General features: G+C 48.9%; 1 protein-coding gene across 1 annotated transcript in view; it reads right to left on the bottom strand.

Annotated features, from left to right (window-relative positions):
- The window catches only part of TMEM266 (transmembrane protein 266), a 120,576-nt gene that overhangs the window by 50,093 nt on the left and 49,417 nt on the right, over positions 1 to 21,066 (bottom strand). The window contains exons 2-3 of the mRNA XM_045795111.2: positions 19,900 to 20,030; positions 16,261 to 16,449 (exon numbers count right to left, since the gene is read on the bottom strand). Coding sequence (XP_045651067.1) covers positions 16,261 to 16,449; positions 19,900 to 19,937 — 227 coding nt within the window. The 5' untranslated portion in view covers positions 19,938 to 20,030. The remainder of the gene's footprint in view (positions 1 to 16,260; positions 16,450 to 19,899; positions 20,031 to 21,066) is intronic.

Raw genomic sequence — 21,066 nt, 5'->3', positions numbered from 1 at the left:
TCCTGGGAAAGAAGGGTGTCTCTAGGGGGATGGGAGTGCTGAGGCCAAACCTCACTACCTTGCTGAGGAAGAATTAGGCATCCTGAAGGAGCAGAGAGCACTAGGCGGGGAACTCTCACTTCTGGCTCCACCTTCAGACACCCAGGACTTTGTGTGAAGGTATCTTTGCATTCCAGGCCTCAGTCACCCATTTGTAAAACTCCTTAACTCCTAGGTTATTGAAAGTTAAATGAGGGAATGTATCTGACCTATAAAGCACCATGTTGATGTTGTTGTTATTTGATGGCCCAAACACTTGGCTGTCGCCCTCCTCTCCATCCAGGGGGAGCATCTGCTGAACGGGGTCAGCCCCCACCCCCACCTTGAGGATCCCAAGGTGTCACTGGAAGAGGGAATTCTGAGATGCTCCCTTCTCTGCAAAGGAATACTGAGAGTGCTTTGAGGCCGAGTTTCTTACTCATGATCCCTCTAGGGAAAGCTTGAAGGAGATCCCAGCTGTTGGAAAGTGGTACAAAGACCCCAAACTGATATCACACGGAACTCAGGAGGGCTGCCCGAGAAAATACAGAACATCCAGTTATATCTCAGGTAAACAACGAACAATTTTCTAGTATAAGTACATCCCAAACACTGCACAGGATATAGTCATACTAAAAAAGTATTCATTGTTTATCTGAAAGTCAACTGAAACTGGGTGTCCTATGTTCAGAGCAGAGGGGTGTGGAGGGGTCTGGGGAGGGTGGCTGTGATTTCATCAGAGGGATGTGTGAGAACCTGAGTTACAGGTGAGAAGCCAGAGCCAGTGAAGGAAAGGCCAGCAAGGAAGGACGAGGGTGCTGAAGCCTCCACCTCACAGCTCAGAGGCTCAGAGGCCCAGAGGCCCAGAGAAGCCTAGAGGCTGCTGCCCACTGGTGCTACCAGTCATGTTATTTTGCATATGAAAGACGCTTTGAATTGTAAGATCTCTCTGGCCTCTGTTACTCAGCTGACTTCTGACCCATCTGCACGGCTCCCCAACTCCCCCTTCTCGTTTTCCCACAGTGTGATATTCCCGCCCCAACTTCCCAGTGGCCCTGTTTTAATCCTTCACACCTTTCACACCGCTCTCCTGCCAGCCTGCAGCTGTCTCAGCACTTGTCCTCCTGCCCTCCTGTCAACTTCTCCCAGATCACGCATCACCGCAAGCACCGTGCTTGCCAGCTCCCAAATGAGCCTCCGCTCCACTCCACATCCTCTCGGAAACCCAGTCCGATTATCTATGGCCCTGAAAACTGAGGTCGTTTCATTGTCATCTGAAATGTGAGGCAAGCACGTCCTGCAATCATAACTAAAAAGCGGAGCTGAGAAGGCCGTGTGCCTGGGCCGCTGTCACCCTGAGCAGCCAGCAGGAGGACCGCCCACACATTTGGTGCAAGGAGCTGAGGCGTTCGTTTGCCTCCGTGCCTTGTGCACCTCAGGAGAACGATGCGCCCCTCAGAGTATGTTCCTTCTAACCTCAACAACAAGGTCCCAAAGAAAGAAGAGGATGAGGGGCATCAGGGTGGCTCAGTCGGTTGAGCCTCTGCCTTCGGCTCAGTTCATGATCTCCGAGTCCTGGAATCGAGCCCCACGTCAGGCTCCCTGTTCAGTGGGAAGCCTGCTTCTCTCTCTCCCTCTCCTTCTGTATGTGCTTTCTCTCTCTCTCTACCTCTCACTCTTTCAGTCATTTTATGTTGCTACTTAAAATGCTGAAATGCTGATTTTTATTTTCTTGTTTGGCTATAAAAACTTCCTAGCAAACCAGGGGTTGGTTACTGGGAAGCTGTAGGTGCAAGTGGGGTGGCTGAGAGTGGGGACTCATGTCTGGAGTTTCCCGTGGGGGGCAATGGCCTGGCCCTGATGCCGCAGTGCTCCTCGGCCTCGGTGAGCAGCCAGGGAGGGGACCAGGCACGCGGCAGGATTCGGAAACCAGGCAGGGGAAGGTCCGGAAGTCACAGGAATGCCAGGTACCCAGCAGGTGCTTGGGAGGCACCGTAATCAGGCAGCAACCCTTGGGCAGTTTACATCTCAGTGGGTGAAGGAGTCAAACAACAAACATCACACATTTGTAGATTATGTGGCGGAATACAGGTGGTAGGTATTGGGGGGGAATGGGGCATCCAGGGTGACCTTTTAAATAAGGTGGTCAGGGTAGGCCACACTGAGAAAGCGACATTTGAGAAAGAGTTGAAGGGAGTGTGGCCTGGCCTATCTGTGGACGTGGGGGAGCGTACACTACATAGCGACTATTCATGGTAAAATTCTGCTCCGGCCCAAAGAGCCTCCGACACAATAAACACGAGAAGAACAGGAGCCAGGAGCTGGGCTGGGAGGAGACAGGGCTTTCCCCTTCAGGGCCGATTGCAGTTTGCCAAACCCCACGAGGTCAGCTGCTGCAGCATTTCTATGGCCCTGGGGACAAGAGGCACAGTTCCCAAAGAACCCCAAGGCAGCGGTAAATGGAGCCTGTGCCCCACTGCGCTGGTCCTGTGCCATCCACGCCAGCTCCACTGCCCCTCATGCCTGCCCCAGCTTTGCTTTCAATTACCAGCCCTCAACCATGCCCACCGGGGAGTGACCTCAGGCAGCCCCCATTCTGCACAAGGTCAAGAGGTTCTATTTGCATCGTGGTAGATGTTGACCCCAGGACCCCAGGGCAACATATGGAGGGGTGGACTGAACGTCTAAAGAGGAGTGGCTGCCCTGGGGCTGGAAAACTGCAGCCTGCATTGCGGTTAGTGGTTCTCCACACGGGCTGCATCCTAGGATCACCAAGAAAGCTTTTAAGAGTTCCAGTGCCCAGGCCACACCAGACCATTTCAACCACAACCTCTAGAGTAGGACCCAGGCCTCAGTATTTTTTGATCTTCAAAGGTGATTCCAGTGTGTGGCTGAGATTGAGAACCACTGTTCTAGGTCCTTGACACCAAGTGGTCTCCATGGACCAGAAGTGTTAGCATCACCTGGGATCTGGTTAGAAATGCAGAATCGTGGGCCTGCTCTGTGCCCACTGAATAAGAGTCTGATTTCGGTGAGATGGCAAGTGAGTTGGGGGAAAACTGCTTTGCGAGAGGTGGCATGTATTTCAGGAGACGGATGGAGCACGGCAAAGGGCGGCTGGGAGCAAGAGCTACAATCCAGTGAAGGCAAGCAGGTGTCGGCCCAGCCGGTGGGGGAGTGGTGAGGCAGGGAGGCCTGGGGGGGGGGGGTGGCGACTCAGGGACGCTCACTGAGACTGAGTGTGTGCTTCTGTGGGGGTGTCGAGGGCTTTCTTAGCCAGAGATACGAGGCTGAAGTCAGAATCCAAGTAGGCTCTTGGCCTCTAGCTCCTGGAAGAGCAGCACCATGAACCCCAAGGCTCCAGGACAGAGGCTGGGCTGAAGCAGCAGACTTTCTGGCTGAGGGACTGTTTGGAAATCCCAAGCTGCTAATAAAATTCCTGTGAAATTCAAATGATTCAGACATTCCTGAGAGACTGTGTTTTAGCAGAAAAATAGAACGTGTCCAGTTTCAAAATATCCCTGCATGGTTAAATAATGACTCAAGCAGCTTAATGGGCCAGAAGGGAAATCAGCATTGACTTGTTAATTAGAGAAGATACTTCAGCATCCAGCCCAATCAAGGCCCTGGACCTGTATCTCAGGATGGTGTTATCCCTGGAATTGTCACCAGAGGGCAGGCGTCTATCAATTTCATAGCTTGCTGCAGCGACAGCAAGGGGCCCGCTCCAGGAGGCCTACTTGGGCTGCCAAAGTCTGTAAATACCAACAGCCAGATGGCATCTCCTGGCAGGTAGGCAGGTGTTCTACTGCAAGGTTCTACTAGTTCCTGAGGCCTCAGAGAAATCCTGGGGTGGGAGCGGGGGTTCTGGGTACCTTTACTGCTTCTGCTTTATATTCTTAGGTCTTGATAAACATTTGAAAGAATAACTTCTAAAAAATCAGAAAGAACTTTGGCGAATTTCCAATGAATCCTGCGTGCGAGGTAAGGCCGTGGGAGTGGCCCGGAAGCAGGCAGCTCCAGGTCACTGCTCCAGCAGGAAGCATTCCCAAGCCTGGCACTGAAACAGCCCCTTTCTGAAAGGTGAAGCAGAAGCATGCAGTGCCAGCATAGCAGACGCTGTTTGCTCCTGTGGCCTCTCCCACCCCGGCAATCCACTGAGCAATCGGGCCATTGTGGCCACGAGGCTGGCATGGCTGGGAAGACGCACGATAGGGGAAGGGGGGCGGTGGCGAGAGTCTGGGTAATGTGGGGACTTTCAAGTTGTCCGAAAAGGTGTTCACAGGCAGTGGAGAGTCATGGCATCCTGGGAGGAGGCAGCAGACGACAGAAAAGCTTATTTCCCTGTAGCCAGCCAGACCAGATGGCCCTGTCAGTCCTACATTGTGATTTTCATCGATTAAGTGCCCTAAGAAAGGAAGGGCTGCAGAGCTCTCTAACGGGACGAAAACTGTGGCCCTGTGCCTGAAAAATGCAGAAAACCACAACACTGGGCATCACATTCTAAGGGGTGCATGGACCTTCTGAATCTCACTGAGGGGTCATCGAAGGCCACCTGGGCTCCAGGTTCAAACTCCAGGACTGGGCAATCTGAGACCCCCTCCTAGCACCAAAGGCTCCAATTCTGTGATGCTTAACACCCGTGGCCTGGATCCTGCAGACTTGGTGGTGGTGTCAAGGGTCAACAGAACAGCCCATGGCGCCACTTGACTTTTCTTTACTGCATTTGTTCCAGATGATTAAAACGTTGTCAAAGCCATGAGGCAGACTTAATCCAACTTCTGGCATTGACCTAGGCTTTATTTTTATTGATTTAACAAACACTTAGATGGCATTTACGATGAAACAGGAATTCTCTGAGCACTTTACAAATGTTAACTCATCCAGTTGCTTTAGAAGACAGTTCCTTCAATTTTATTCTCTGTTAACAAATGGTGGGGGAAAGCCAGACTTTTCCATCAGTTGGGTCTGGGTGCCAACTGGAGTCTCCAAGTCACAGTCCCACAACTGACTGAACTCTGAGCGTAATCTTTGAGTCTTAATTTCCTGATCTCCAAAACAGGAGTATTATCTACCTTTGCAGGGTTGTTGTTCTAAAATATTGAAAATAACATACGTAAAGCATATAACATACTGCTTACTTCATGTCTACTATATGTATCTACTATGATGATGACTTAGGTATGTCGCATTAGAAAAGGGATTAATTATCTAAACAAGGGAAGTCTCAACATTCATTCCATTCCAGGCAAGTTATTATGCGCCCCCTAAATGCCAGGCACTGTATTTGGTGGTGAGCACATGACAGTGGACAGGGCTTTCATCCTCACAGAGTCTGAAGCCTTGTAAATGAATTCTGACTAAGCCATGAGCTCCTAGTCCTAGGCCACTCTGAAAAGCAAAACAAATAAAGGGAGAAAAAATAGGAGAGGGAAATGAGCTCACATGCATAGGACTTCTCCAAAGAGACAAATATCCACTCGTGAGAACCATCAACCCAACGCCCACAGGGACACCCTTTTGCTAAATACCTGAAAGGGTTGGTGGGGCTCCTTTCTCTTCCAGGAAGAACCAGAACAATGGGAAAAGTGCCATCAGGCATCCTCCTTGTTCCTGCATCCAATTCCAGAAGGCAAGCCACAGCAGTGCACTCAGACCCAGAAATACGAGCACATAAGTGCACATCATGTAACAGGAACGCTCCGGCTGGAGGTGAGAGATGACCCTCCCAGCTATTTGGGGAACTAAAGAAATTGGCTTCCATACTGGCAGCTTCAGTTATGCCATCAGAGCTAAAGGTTAGCCCCACTGACTTGGGGAAGAGAGCAGGAGGAGGGCTGCGTGCAGCAGGGGTCAGGGAGTCTGACATTTGCTTGTCCCAGAATCTCAGGTTTCTTGCATCCTAGGAAATGCCAACTCTGGGAAAGACAGCATGGTGTGGCGGTACGACTCCGGGCTGGGAGCTAGGAGCTGTCACCTACCTTGGTGAGTCACAAAACTCCCCTCTGGGGACACGAAAGCACACACATACTACAGACTAGCTGCTCCTACTTGGCGAGGGGGGGCCCCAGGGCATTGTCCACGCACATCTGAAGGGTCACACCCGACTTGTTAGGGAGTGGGGTGCTGTTAGACAGTGGCTCTAATGCTCCCTCCCACTTCAGGAGTCCTCGATTTGCAGAATTGGCCACAAGCCTGAAAATCTCCTTTGCCACGCTTTGCAGTGGGGATTCGTGGGTTAGGCCAGCTTCCTAACCTACTGTTTTCCACTTTTCTGTCCTGCTCTCTGGTTCTGAGCTCTGGTCTGGCCAATCCCGAGGCAGCCACGCTCCCCCTTCTCCTATTTGGCCCAAGTGTGGATTCCAGGTGCCTCCACAGGTGACTGAGGACCCCCAAACACCATAAATTCAGCCCACTTGCAACTGGGGACTTGTCCTTGGTTTTACATTTTCTTCCGCTATTTCAGGCAACACTCACGCGCCCCCGGAAGGTGGTCAGAGGCGCTCTGCCGCCACCTAGTGGTAGCCTGCGGCCGTACACCCTGCACCTGCGGGTCACGGTGGAAGGGCGGTTTATTTTGCTGAGAAAGAATAAATCTGTGAATTTATTGCCTTCTTGATCAAAGAAAAATCTTTGAGATTCTTGAACTACAGAGAAGAAGCTAACCTGTGCTTACCAGGACTTTTTTTTTTTTACCTTAATTAAATCTTTATTGCCTGTTGGGGGTATCAAGAAGCCTCCTGGAAGCCTTAGCCTATTGAAAATACAGTCCCAGTTCACAGGGACTGCTTGGGGTCTGGCCGGTACACCACAGGAAGGAGTGGCATTTTATTGTAGACAAATCTTACTGACATCAAGAAAATGGAATTCTGAAGCTCCTTTTGAACTTGTTTCTCCTTGGGGGAAAAATGCAAAAGACTGTGCCAGTCAAGTGAAGATACAGAACTTTTAGATGCACTTGCAAGGTCATGGCAGGGATGCACCTGCCTTTTAACCCTGAGCCCAAAAGGCTTTTCCTCCTTCCTCTTTTCTTTCTTTCTTCCTTTTTTTTTTTTTAATATTTTATTTTCTTGAGAGAGACAGCACGAGTCGGGGGAAGGACAGAGGGCGAGGAAGAAGCAGACTCCCCATCGAGCAAGGAGCCCGATGTTGGACTCGATCCAGCACCCCAGGATCGAGACCTGAGCCTAAGGCAGATGCTTAACTGACTGAGCCACCCAGGCGCCCCAGGCTTTTCCTTCTTCTAGGTGAAGTTGGCATATTCTGAAGCAAATCGGATTTATTTTTTCTAGGATGAATTTGTGGAGGGGTGTGGAATTAGCAGGGATGCTCAGACCACAGCCTTGCATTCTGGGGCATGAGAAACCTGGTCACTCCCTGTGGCTCATATTTGATCCCAGAGAGGTCTGGGGACCAGCCCCTAATTCTCCCCAAACAGAACTGGCTTCCCCTTCTCTTCATCCTTATCTTAACACAGTCCCATCCATTCACTCACTCACTCATTCATCCAACTCGTTCCTTCTTTCTATCAATAACCTCTCTGTTCCAGTCTCAAAGGATCTGATCCTTGCCCTGAGGGGAGCACATGGTCCAGTACAGGAAGCAGACTGGTGAGCAGACAGTAGATCCCAGTGTCACTCATGCTGAGATAAAGGGAGACAAAGGCTAGGGGTACATGAAGTGAGGCCCTGCCCTGGGTGGGGTGGGGGCACAGAAGACTTCCTGGAGGAGGTGGTCCTTGAGCTAGACAGTGTAGGGCGAAAGGACAGTATTTTGGGCTTTGGTTTAGTACGTTCCTCCCCTTCCCCTTCTTTGCCTCCAGCCTTTGTTTGCTGGTATATCTAAAATTAGTTTAGGGGCACCTGGGTGGCACAGTCGTTAAGCATCTGTCTTCGGCTCAGGGCGTGATCCCAGCCTTCTGGGATAGATCCCCGCATCAGGCTCCTTCTCTGGGAGCCTGCTTCTTCCTCTCCCACCCCCCCTGCCTGTGTTCCCTCTCTCGCTGGCTGTCTCTCTCTGTCAAATAAATAAATAAAATCTTTAAAAAAATAAAATAAAATAAAATTAGTTTAGTCCTTATTTAAAGATGTTGCTATATTGGACCTGTCTTTTTTTTTCCCCAGCCTGACATCTAAAAAGCCATCTGTGTGCTCCTATTATGTCTTCTTTCTCTAACTGTGAAGTTTTGACAGAAATGTGCCATTGGCATCATCTTTAAGTAGTGACATCCCTTTCTGTCTATCCATCCTTCCTCCAAGCTTCTGTTTTCTGGGGGTCCAGCCCTGAACTCTCAGGTTCAACCTTTTAGAACCCTAAAATATAAATAATTACAAAAAAGCTGAATGTCTTTCATTTCTCACTTTACTTTTATATTTTTGACAAAGACTATCCCACCACATCTCATGACCCTCTTCGTACCCTCTTTCCACCCAAAATATGGGGAGCACTGTTTCTCTCTGTGGCCAGAGTCTCCTCTGTAAAAGCGGGGTGAATGATCCTTGTCTTACCCTGCCTTCCACAACACGTTCTGTCACCATCATCACCCTGGGGCGGAGACCCTGGGCTTCTCTGAATTTCCTCTTTTGGGGCCTCTTATCTAGCCCAGACTCTGCAATCCAACCAGGCCTTCAGTGCAATGCAGATGGTTCGGAGAAGGTAGAACTTCCAGTCTCAGCCATGCGTTAGCCTCCTGCAAACCTAGTTTCCCTCTTCTAAAAGTGGACAGTTCGTTCACTGAGAAGCAGTTCTGTGCCTTACTTCCCTACCATTGAATGAGGTGATGTCCAATGGCAAAGAATGAGAACCAGGCTTCTTCTGTGAGAAGGGGCTTAGGTTACAAGGAAACACAAAGCATTGTCTACCAGGATGATAAACACAAGTCAAACCGCATTGGAGTGAGAGAATCAAGTTGACCAGGTTATTGAAGGAACAGTCTAAGAAGGCAGACATGTTCCTAGATCTTTCCCAAACGATGACAAGAAAAGCTGAAGAAAAGATCTAATTCTGGATCAAAGGCTATGAATAGAGACTTGTCGCTCTTGAAGGCTGTGGTGCATTATGGGTGATTCTCCAATATCCATCCCACTCCTGCCTCATTGGGTAATAGCAAAGTGTTTTGGGAAATGATACAGTTCAAGTGGTGGGTCCCATATCCCTTGTGACCCAATTCTAGCCAATGAGACATGAAGAGAGATCAGGTTAAAGTTTCTGGGAAAGTTCTCTGTTCCTCTTTAAAAGAGAATAATGGGCATTCTCACCAGACATGAATGAGGAAGCAGGCAGCTCTCTCACAAACTGAAGGAAACGTTAGTGTGAAAATGAAGCCAACACTTTTGGCAGCAGAACAGAGAGATGGAAGGAATCTGGTCCTTACTGACGCTGCCTAACTCTGTGCTCCATGTTACACAGGCTAATCAAAGTCCGCGGTATTTGAATTTGAGATGGGTTTTCTGTTGTATGCAGTTCAAAGTAGCCTGTGAGAGTCACCAATCCAGAAGGGCAGTATAATGAAGAGGTATGAAGGCAGCAGGAATTTACAGGACCGGGAGATGGCAGAACATGAGGGGTGAGAGCAAAGGAACTGGCCTGGTCTCAGGTTACTGGTGTAGTACGGCACTGTGACCAGCTCAGCTGGGGCTGAGACATGCTCAGACCTTCTCTGTTCCCCCTCTTCCCATCTCCTGTGTTCACATCTGTGGACATATTTGCAGGTTTGTGCTGTCTCACTGTTGAAGGAAGAGGCACCTGGTCAGGGGGAAGAGGCAGGGAGAGAAAGGATGATGACGACAGGGGCGTGGATTGGATTGGACAGCTGCTGGTAGAGGGGTGAAGGTCAGCAGTGAACAGGACCAGAGTTGTGGCCGTAAGCAGAACCACTTCCGGGTTCACTGTGCAGTCCGGTCTGGGGCGGGGTGGGGGAGGCTGTTCTTCCCCACCTGGCAGGGAGCCCACACTGCATGGGTACCCTGTGGCCTTGGGCTTTCTGAAGCCCCTGAACTGACCACAAACACTTCCACAATGGGCATTGTGGGTAGCAGTGGGTTCATGGGCAGTGGACATGGATTAGAAGGAGCCAGAGCAGCAAGAAAGGACAGAAATTCCAGTAGTGACCACACCTGACTGACGAGCTTCACAGAGCTTTGGTGTCTTAGAAACCAGTGGCTTCTGTCGAGGTGGCAAGGGGGCTCGGAGTCATTCTAAATGAGCCAAACTGGGGCGCCTGGATGGCTCAGTCGTTAAGCGTCTGCCTTCGGCTCAGGGCGTGATCCCGGAGTCCTGGGATCGAGCCCCATATTGGGCTCCTCTGCTGGAAGCCTGCTTCTCCCTCTCCCACTCCCCCTGCTTGTGTTCCCTCTCTCGCTGTCTCTCTCTGTCAAATAAATAAATAAAATCTTAAAAAAAAAAAAAAGAGCCAAAATGCACATGTGACTCATTCTGGAGGTTATGGGTCAGGAGGCCAGGCAGCTAGGTATAGGTCCACTATAGAAAATACATTTTGGGAGAAGACAGTTCAGTTTCAGGTTTGGGTTTGAGATGGCCAGACGTTCTGGAGCGGCAGGATATGGTTCCTCAGGCTGAACTTGGGTGCTGTTATTGAAAAAGCTGTTTTTAGCAATGACTCGTATGGAGACAAGAATTCTCCTGTCAAATATGCAGCCAACTCAGGAGAAGACCAGACTATTCCACGGATACTTGTTAGGATTCTGAGGTGTGTTTGGGATCCGGGTGAAGATGTCCAGGAAGTGGCTGGATATGAGCCAGTAGTTCGAGAGAGAGATCTGTACTAGAGACATGGCTTTCAAAGTACAAGTTGAAAAATATTAAGTTATGGGACTGGATGAAAGTATCCCATGTGTAAAATTAGTAGAGAGAAAATGACCACGGACAGAAAATGAAGAGCCCCAACACTGAGGGACTTGGCAGAGAAAGAACAATTTTTAAAGGCTTAGACAGAAGAGCCAGAAGGGCAGAAAGAAAATCAGGAGAGTGTGGTGCGGGAGCAGACACAGGGAGGCTGTGTGCGAGAAGGAGGCGTGGCTGCTAGTTCTGAATGCTGGCCAGAGGATAACATAGGGGTCCCAGCAACACAGAACAGTTTCCACCACGCAGATGGGGCTCCTGCTGGACTGCATTAGGTTGAGGAATGACTGGGGGGGGAAGGGGACATGGCAGGTGCAGATGAGGCTTTCAAGAAGTTTGGCTAGGAAGAGGAGAGAGAGTGTGGCAGCTACAAGGGATATGGTGTCAAGGAGAATGTGAGACTGGAGTGCGTGGTGCATCAGGGTGTGGACGTAACGATGGAACCACATTCAGAAAGTGGGAGGGGAAGGGGATCACAGCTCAGAGAGGAGGGGGGCCCTAGAAGGACGGGGGTGCTGTGGGGTGGGGTGCAGGCCCACTGGAACAGTTTCTACTTTCTCAGCAGAGGAGGTCATCTGCTGAAGAGAACAGGGGACATGAGGAAAATAGAAACAATCTGAGATGATCACCTGGGACCAGAAGTGACCACCAGCCAGGACCACAGAGGGACACTGTCAGGCAGAACCAAGAAGCAAGTTGAGAGTAGAGACAATGAGTCTGGGGAGGTGCCATTATGGACCAAATCTCTGTGTCCCCCCACCCCCCTGCCTGATTTTATATTGAAACCTTAACCCCTTGGGTGATGGTATTTGAAGGTAGGGCCTCTGAGAGGTGATTAGGTTTACATGAGGTCAGGGTGGGGCCCTCAGGTGGGAACAGTGCCCCTATAAGAAGAAGAAAAGACCAGAGCTCACATTCTCCCTCTATCCACATGTGAGTAAAGGCCATGTGAGGACAGAGCAAGAAGGCAGCCATCTATAACCCAAAGAGTCCTTGCCGGCCACCAACCCTGCTGGCACCTTAATCATGGACTTCCATCTCCCAGAACTGTGACAAAATAATGTTTCTGATGTTTAAGGCACCCAGTCTTTTGTTACGGCAGTCCGAGCTGACAAAGGTGCCAATCCACACAGATGGCTGCTTTTCATCCCTGAACCCTCAGCAGCCTGGGTGTAGAAGCGTAGAGAGCACACAGTGCAGATCTGTAGTCTAGGCTACGCTAGGCAGGCACGTAAGAAGGACTAAGGGCTCTTGGGAAAGGCAAGGAGCTTGATGGAGACGGGGCTCTTCCCCATGCCTACGGGCTTCCCCACATCACAGTGACTGCTTTTTCTTCACAGGGCTTTCATGGGCAAAAGGGAAAATGCACTCAAAAGCACCCCAGCCAGTTAAAGGTATCTGACAGTGTAACTCTGCGTGGTGTCACCTGTGCAAAACATGTGAACCACAGTCACTGCTGTGATATTGTAAAGGGACAGGTGACAAACAGAAGCCCAGCAGGGCTAGTCTGGATCAGGAGCCAGGAGATGAGGCTCTGTTTCAGACTCCGCTACTGTGTGACCATGGGCAAGATCCTTGCACTTCCTGGACTCTGTAATACTAGAACATTTAGCATAGATGTTTTCTAAGGTCTTTCCAGCTCTAACATTTTCAGATTCTGGGTAATATAAAAGCACTGAAACATCACTGAGTTCAAAACAAGTGAATGGCGGGGCAGCTGAGTCACTAGGCATCTTCTTGCTGGGGTTCCTGAGGTCTCTTCATTTCCTACAGACAACATTCATGTCTCTATATAACACTTCCTTTGGCAGTTTTAAAAAAGAGATACCATCAAAAAAAACTAAGAGGCAGCCCACGGAATGGGAGAATATATTTGCAAATGATGCTACAGATAAAAGACTGGTATCCAAGATCTACAAAGAACTTCTCAAACTCAATATGCGAGAAACAAACAAATCATAAAATGGGCAGAAGATATGAACAGACACTTTTCCAATGAAGACAGACAAATGGCTAACAGACACATGAAAAAATGTTCAAAATCATTAGCCATCAGGGAAATTCAAATCAAAACCACACTAAGATACCACCTTACGCCAGTTAGAATGGCAAAAATTGACAAGGCAAGAAACAACAATTGCTGGAGAGGATGTGGAGAAAGGGGATCCCTCCTACACTGTTGGTGGGAATGCAAGTTGGTACAGCCACTCTGGAAAACAGTGTGGAGGTCCCTTAAAAAGTTAAAAATAGAGCTACCTTATGACCCAGGCATTGCACTACTGCGTATTTACCCCAAAGATACAGACGTAGTGAAGAGAAGGGCCATATGCACCCTAATGTTCATAGCAGCATTGTCCACAATAGCTAAATCACGGAAAGAACCGAGATGCCCTTCAACAGATGACTGGATTAAGAAGTTGTGGTCCATATATACAATGGAATATTACTCAGCTATCAGAAAGAACGAGTTCTCAACATTTGCTGCAACATGGACGGCACTGGAGGAGATAGTGCTAAGTGAAATAAATCAAGCAGAGAAAGACAATTATTATATGATTTCTCTCATCTATGGAACATAAGAAGTAGGAAGATCGGTAGGGGAAGAAAGGGATAAAGAAAGGGGGGTAATCAGAAGGGGGAATGAAGCTTGAGAGACTATGGACTCTGAGAAACAAATTGAAGGCTTCAGACGGGAGGGGGTGGGGGAATGGGATAGACTGGTGATGGGTAGTAAGGAGGGCACGTATTGCATGGTGCAGTGGGTGTTATACACAACTAATGAATCATCGAACTTTACATCAGAAACCAGGGATGTACTGTATGGTGACTAACATAATATAATAAAAAAAAAACATTAAAAAAAAAAAAAGAGATGCCATGCCCAGGATGGAGTCACCTATGCCAAGCCCCACATCAGCAAACCCAGACTTAATACCTAATGTAGTTGTAGCTTCAGCCTCTCCCAGGAATTTAACCTTTAAGCAATCAATCTGGAATCACCTAGTCAGCAGTGGTGAGGTCATCTTCCCTACAGACTCCGCCATCCCGCAAGGAAGGTGTCCTTGCCTGAACAATCCACTCTTTGCTGGAATAACTTTCTTGCGCTGCCTCCTTCTGCCTATAGACGTTTTTATTTTGTACAGCTCCTCAGACTCCTTTCTATCTGCTGGATGGCAGGACACCTATTCAGGAATCACTGAATAAAGCCAATTAGATCTGCAAATTCACTCAACTGAATTTTGTTTTTTAACAGTATTAAGAGGTGTTTTTGAAGAGACTTACGTCAAACCTTTTGGAAGGCTGACCTGAACTGTAGGTAGCGTTGTTTTGCGGCGTTTCAGAAAAGGCCAGGCTGGAAATTCTGGGAAAACCCCAGGAAATGCAGCAAGAGCCAGGAAGCCTTGTGAAGAGAGGCCTGCCCCCTCCGCAGTGTGCTTGTTTCGCTTCCTCTTCCCCTGGCTGCTGCCCTGTGCCTGCTCTTCCTTCCTCCGGGAAGCCCTCTGGCTGCCAGTGCAGCTCCTCACCGAGAGCCCCAGCAGCCAGGCAAACCCCTTCCCCGGCTGCTTCCTACTGAGCCAACAGGAGCGGCTTTCTGGGGCACACCTGGAGACTCGAATCAAATCAAGAGCCTCTCTGCCTTGCGGGCACTTCGTTTGTGCTCTCCCTTATCAGAAGAAACCTTGCAGGGGTCTAATTCAGCAGCAAGTGGACTGATCCCAAAGGCCTCCATCTGCCCTCTCCGGTGCAGGGAAGGAGCAGCCCAGCGGGTACCGTATGCTCACAGGCTGCCCATGTGCATATTGCCCCGAACCAGAATCCTTAGAGATTTTCCCGTCTCTCTCCCCACCTTCTGACTGCAAATCTGAAAAGGGCCTAACATTGGCTCAGGCTGGGTGAGAAATGAGTCCTTGGGGAAGACTGGGACTTACCAGCCCCACTACCACTTCTGACCACCAGACTGCAGTGTCATGGTGACCAGGTGCTCAGGGAAGGACACACCGCAAGTTAGGGAGTCCAGTGAAAATGCATGGCTCCTTTTTCAAAAACTTAATTTCAAGGCCACAGCAGCAAAGCATTAAGCCAGACGTAGGGCCTGTGCAACAGCACAGGTTCCATGGGCTTGAAACTATCCTTGGCTCAGGGCCTCGAGGATCTGGAGACCCAGAAGCCAGCCCTCCCGTCAGACGGGCGCTGACAGCGCTCAGGATGCCAGGAGTCCCTTTGCTATCTCTCACCTGCTTGCCTGTTTTTTCCCCCCAGTGTCCTCCTGCCTCTACTACGCACAATACCTAGAGAAAATTATATTTTCAGAGAAAGCCCCTAGGGTGCATTTTTTGCAAAAGGTGTATGGTTTCACCATTGTTAGGAAATTTCTCCTGGGAAGTGGGAGAGCCCCTTCGGGAAACAAACACAGAAAATCCAAGCTCGGCAAATTTAACTTTAGCTAAGCCCTCTCATTTGCTTCTAAAATAACCCAGCAACCCTTCATTTTTATATTCAAAGCAGCCAGCATGTTCCAAACTATGTACAGACACCTGAGAACGAAGAGGGGCCCAGAGGGGCTCCTGAGGTCCTGGCCAATGTTAAAAATTTTCTAAGAGCAACAGGGTGGGTCTGGGAAAAGTCTGACTTGCTGGGTGACCCTGGGACCCATTCCTGCCCTTCAGGTTTCCCTACAAAAGGAGAGCATCGAACTGCTGTGTCTCCCCTGCCCCATCCAGCTCTAACACCCATTCACCTTCAGAAGGTTTGTAAGACAGACCAGGCTAATGAGAAATTAACAGGGGAACAAAGGCATCCAATCTTCTTGACAAGCTAAGTAGGAGTGGGTAGGGGCCCACTCCTCTGAATCAAGGACTAGCATATCCCACATGCCCTTGCTGAAAAGAGAACAGCTAATATCTGCAAAGTTCCCAGCTAAATGCTGCTAAATTCCCTCACACACTCAGCCTGTCACTGCATGCAGAATGCTTTCTTCCCAGCCTCTTCCCTGGTGAGAGCTGGCTGATAATGGGCAGTGCAGTCCAAGCCCACCCCCTACTGACTGTGACCTTGGGCCAGTCCCTAAACCCTGTGGGTCTCCTGATTCCCAAGTGTAAAGAGAGGAGATTGAATGGGCCATTAAGGAGTAATTCAGTCCCTTAACAATGTTATGACTCTCCGGGTTCCAAGCAAATGTCACATATGAGGTTGTCTAGCAGTGACATATTTCTGTGCCCCAAATATTTTTCTAAGGAAGCAATGTCTGAGGAGAAAAAGAGCTCGGGGGGCCGATGTGAACTTCTGGTCTCTAACCTCTGTGCTGCCTCACTGGAGGTACCCATGGAAACTCGGGGGATTATGCAAAAGCCTTCTTAGCTACTCAACAGTCCCGGCACCTACCCTTCTCTTTGGTAATCTTCGTCCAGATTTGACAGGAGCTGCGAGCCCGCAGTGGAGAGGTCGACCGCAGCCAGGGGCAGGTCCCGATAGGCAAAGTTCACCAGCTGCACAGGAGCAATGCTCTTGGTTTCTTCGTCTACTTGTTGGGAGATGATCTCAACTTCAGAAATTCCTCCTTCTATGGCAGGCCTGAGTTGGGGAGAAAGGCAACAGGGCAATCAACCCTCAAGATCAAAGTAATTTTTCTACTCTGCAAGGGAAGGAAGAAGAATGCATCAGAATCTATCCTGTGCTGGTGGCGAGTGGGGGAAGCTTGAGGTTGCCAATCTTCCACTGGCCTCCACTGGCCACCCAAGGGACTGGACTGAAGTCCCTGTCTCCTCCACCAGTTGGGGAACAGTGGAAGAAGGGAAGGAGGAATTGCTCAGACCTGAATATAAGAGCTAGGGAGGTAGGATCCTTATCAAGGGGGCTAAAGACCCAGATGGAAATTCTGCCCACCAGCAAAACCTGGGCTTAGACCTTTAGGATTTTTGGTCCCTAGACTTTATATTGGAATAATATATTCTTTTTTTTTTTTTTAAGATTTATTTATTTATTTGAGAGAGAGAGAGAGATCAGGGGGAGGGGCAGAGGGAGAGAGAGGGGAAGCCAACTCCCTGCTGAGCAGGAGCCCAATTCAGGGCTCCATCTCAGGACCCTGAGATCATGACGTGAGCCAAAACCCAAGAGTCAAATGCTTAACTGACTGAGCCAGCCAGGCGCCCCAGAGTAATATACTCTTTTAAATGGTCTCCTGGGTTTCTCTGTAAAGGCCCTTCAAAATGTTTGTACCATCTGTACCACATAGAGAAGAGAGGTTTCTGTTCACAACTGTATGTACTGCTGGTGGTTGGGGAACCGACCTGGAGAGACCACGTGGGCCTTGGACAGTGAGGACAGCAGGGGCCAGCTGTCCCTGGCTGCCACTCCCTTCCTACTTGAACTGGGCATACTACATCGCCCCCTTTAAGGCTGAGAGTAGGAAACCGAGGCCATTTGATCAAACTTCTGTGGAGCTACTGGTCTCCTATGTCACTGGCGAGCGTATGCAGGGCACTGCGAATACCTGACAACTACTCCGGCAATCCAGGGCTTCTGAGCTGGAGGCAGTATCACCCCCAACCTACCAGCAGGTATGCGGCAATCTGGCTGCTACAATGACCACAGGAGGTCACTACTGATATAAGTGGAAGTGGGGTATTAAACATCCTGCAGCATGTCTGATAACGAAGTGTCCCATCCAAATACCAACAGAGACCCTGTGGGGAGATGCTGGGCTAGATCACTTTGCTTTGACTTCCTGGGGTGCCATCTTTGGTCTCACCAACACATCCCTGACCCTCTCTTAAACTGTAGAATCTGAGGGGTCGGGTCTTATGCTTCTGGCCAAACAATGAAGGTCAGAAAGAAAAATGGTGTGAATGAAGAGGAGTAGAAATTAAATATTTGGGGGAACACAAGAGGCCAGTTTTAATACTGGGGTGGCAGTCAGTCTTGGCAGCTGTTCTTGGGCTCTGGTGCCAACTCCAATGCTGACCTCCCTTGGGCTTCTCTGGAGCCTTAGTTTCTTCAGCTGAAACAAAAAGAGGTGAAACGGAGGCTCCCTAAGGGCCCCTGACTCTCATCCTATCATCTGATATGGAGAAGAGACACGGAGCATAGGGGAGGAGCTCTGCAGGGACAAGTCCCTACCCTTGGTGGGAGCTCTAAGTTCCAAACTTTTCTTTTCCAACCATCACTGAAATCTCACCAGTCACACAGTGGCAGTTATACAGGAAGGTTCGAGCTGAATCTGCCCACTGCTCTCCTGCTTGAATCATCCAGATAATTGAGGAAAAAGTGGGATTTTTATTTGGACGTCACAGGTTGGCAGCCTAAACTACCTGGATTCACCCAGTAATTTCCAGTGCCCCAATTCTCTTTGGTAGGCCTTATTTAAACCTTTGCTTTTTGCTACCTGTCAAGCACAGATAATAGTACTCATCATTGTGTGACATTTACAAAATGACTCAAGATCTTCAGACAGACAGTCATAGGATGTAAGGCTTCTGTGTTTCTCAACAATTGAAATAAAAGTGTGGGTGTTTAGTGGGGAATCCTGGCTCCTCCAGGTGTTTCCAAAAAAGTTGATGCTGGGTTGAATTTGTTCTCTTTTCTTTGGGGCTACTAATGGAAGCTATGGGTGACTAAATTGAACACAGAGAACTTTCTGATCCATGGGATGTTCAGAGGGCTGGAGTGAACTTCTGAGACTAACAGAATGTGGCTCTGAGCAGCAGGGGACAGGCTACTTCTGCCTTCTTGACTTTCTTGCTCTCTGTTTCCCCCCTGCCAGTGGTCACAGCAGCCCAGCACCATCTCTGGTCATGTGGTCATCTCAACAGGAGGAAACAAGATCTCCCTTGGTGGGAGTGAAGGTCCCACAGTTCATAGCCTGGGTGTTGAGACGAGCCTCTGGTCTCAGATACAAAGAACGCTATGATGGACAATGTGTATTAAGGGCCCCATTCTTCACCCTCTCCTCTTACCATGGGACCCTACAGAGCTCCTCCCATCGGAAGGAAGAAAGAGTATGATTCTCCACCCCTGATTCTGGGCTCAGTTTTATGATTTGTTTTGGTCAAGGGGATGTTAGCAGATGTGACACAGGCAGAGGCATGAAAAGAAGCTTCAATTTCTCTTGTACCTCTGGTACTGCCATTGGAAGGTGACCAGCCCAGCCTAAGCGAGGATGAGAGGCACACTGAGCGGAGTCCAGTTTCATGGAGATCAGCTGACAGCAAGCCAAGCCCTGTTATCTAAGAGTGATCCCAATTAGCAGCTATCTAGCTGGCTACCCCAGCTAGGAGGGGTAAATACTGATCACTGTATTCTACTCAGGTGTCACGGTTGGTTGGTACACAGCATTACTGTGGGCAAGAGATCAAGGGTTCCTGCTCCAGACGGCAGCAGCCAGCCCCATAGCTAGGCAGGCTGGGGCAGTGTGGTGGGACAGAAAGAATGCTGTTCTCATCTTGGTATGTTTGCCAGTGAGTTGCAAAACACAAAATAAGTGACCACTTTGCTGGTGTCTGGTAAGATGAAGTGGTGGTCTACGTGGCATCTACGGTTTGGGGAACCGAAAGCACTTCTTCCTTAAGAGTTCTGCCCTTAGTTTCATAAAGCCTGCTTTTAGAAACTCTCTCATGATTTCTAAACTTCCTTGCAATTCCCATTTTGTTAATTCACCTTCGGCATGTCCTAGTCTTGTCTTGAGGTTTGCTTTTGAAGTTTTCCCCATTTTCCGTTGCCTCCTGTTAAAGGAAGTGTGTATCGTGGTTGCCTGAATCAGAAGAGCCTTGTCTTATGGAAGATATATAGCAACAGTTTTGGACTGTAGAATTCCTCTGCTTTTTTAAACCAAAAAAATGAGATGACGTTAGTGGAGCAACTCAGAGAAAGGGCAGATTTTAACATGTCATTTCAATGTCAGGCTCAAGGACAAAATTGCTTGGAGCTCCTCCATGCTCATGGGGCTGAGGAAGGAGCTCTTGGTTGCACCCACAGTTCTGAGGTACCAACTCAGCACCCACAGAGAGGAGACCCCGGGTTACTTACTGTGGACTGGTCATGTTGAAAGCTGCGACCAGAGCCATGGGTTTTCTCGGTGTCTACTGGGGCTCCGCCGTCTGGAAGCCTGCCATCAGCATGTCTAAGTGTGAGTTCTTAGAAGACACACAAAATGGTACCTTGAAAACAAACAATTGAATGGTAGGAATTTATTACACTCAGATGTCAAACCAAAGTCCTCCTAAACTCATCTAAAAATGGAAGTCCTTAGAACTTTCTTCGATACACCACTTTCTTCAAAGTTAGGTTTGAACAAAGTATATGTTGAACAGATTCTTACAATTACAGAATTGTGATTGAGGCAAAATTACTTTCCTTTTTAGAGATGAATAAATATGTCCAGAGTGACAAAATGACTTTTCTGTGTCACACAGAGATGACAGAAGAAGCCCGATTGGACCCCGGGTTTTCTGAATTTTCATCCATAGTTCTTTCCACTTTTCCAGCATGCCTAAGCACGCCAGGGTAATTTTATACTCCAGCTTTAGGAATCTCAAAAATCTCAAGTGTTGTTCCACAATGAGAGAGGCAGCGCATCCTGGAGCCAGACTGCCTGGGGTCAGAGCCTGGCTCCCACTTAATAGCCTTGTCACCTTGGGAAATTACTTAACCCCTTTGTCCCTACTTTCTCCACCTACAAGATAAGAATGATAACTAAACTAACTAACTGAGTTAATACATGTGAAACACTTAGAATAGTGCCTTGCGTGTAGTGCTGGCTTTTATTATCACAAGTATTATTTTATAAATTTAAATTGCACCGTCTGTTGAATCTGAGCACATTCCAAGGCATGTGGATGGCTGAGTGTAAGATTTCCTCTTAAAATCTGGACTAGGTAAACAGAGTACACTTTTCTACAAACCAGTGCCATGGTACCACCTGGAAGTCTTCTAAGAGGCAGCAACAACCTGGCAGAAAGTACACAAAGAGACAGAGCTGGGTTCTGGGTGATTTTGTTCACGTTACAAAGGAGGCTGCTCCAAGGGGGAAATCCTTGTGGAGACTGCACTGTTGCAAACTGTCTTTCCTGCAAGAGATCACCATGAGAGAAACCCCCTCTCCCAATCCCAAGCTCAGCAAGGAGAAGCACTTGAACTGGAGAGACAAAGAGTGGTGACATAATGTAAAAGGCACAGGCACTCCCAGGGAAGAAG

The sequence above is a fragment of the Ursus americanus genome, chromosome 28 (assembly GCF_024610735.1).
Source record: "Ursus americanus isolate L20-20 chromosome 28, mUrsAme1.1.p, whole genome shotgun sequence".
Classification (NCBI taxonomy): Eukaryota; Metazoa; Chordata; class Mammalia; order Carnivora; family Ursidae; genus Ursus; species Ursus americanus.
Note: the sequence above shows the minus strand (reverse complement) of the source record. Positions and strands in the feature narration are given on the sequence as shown.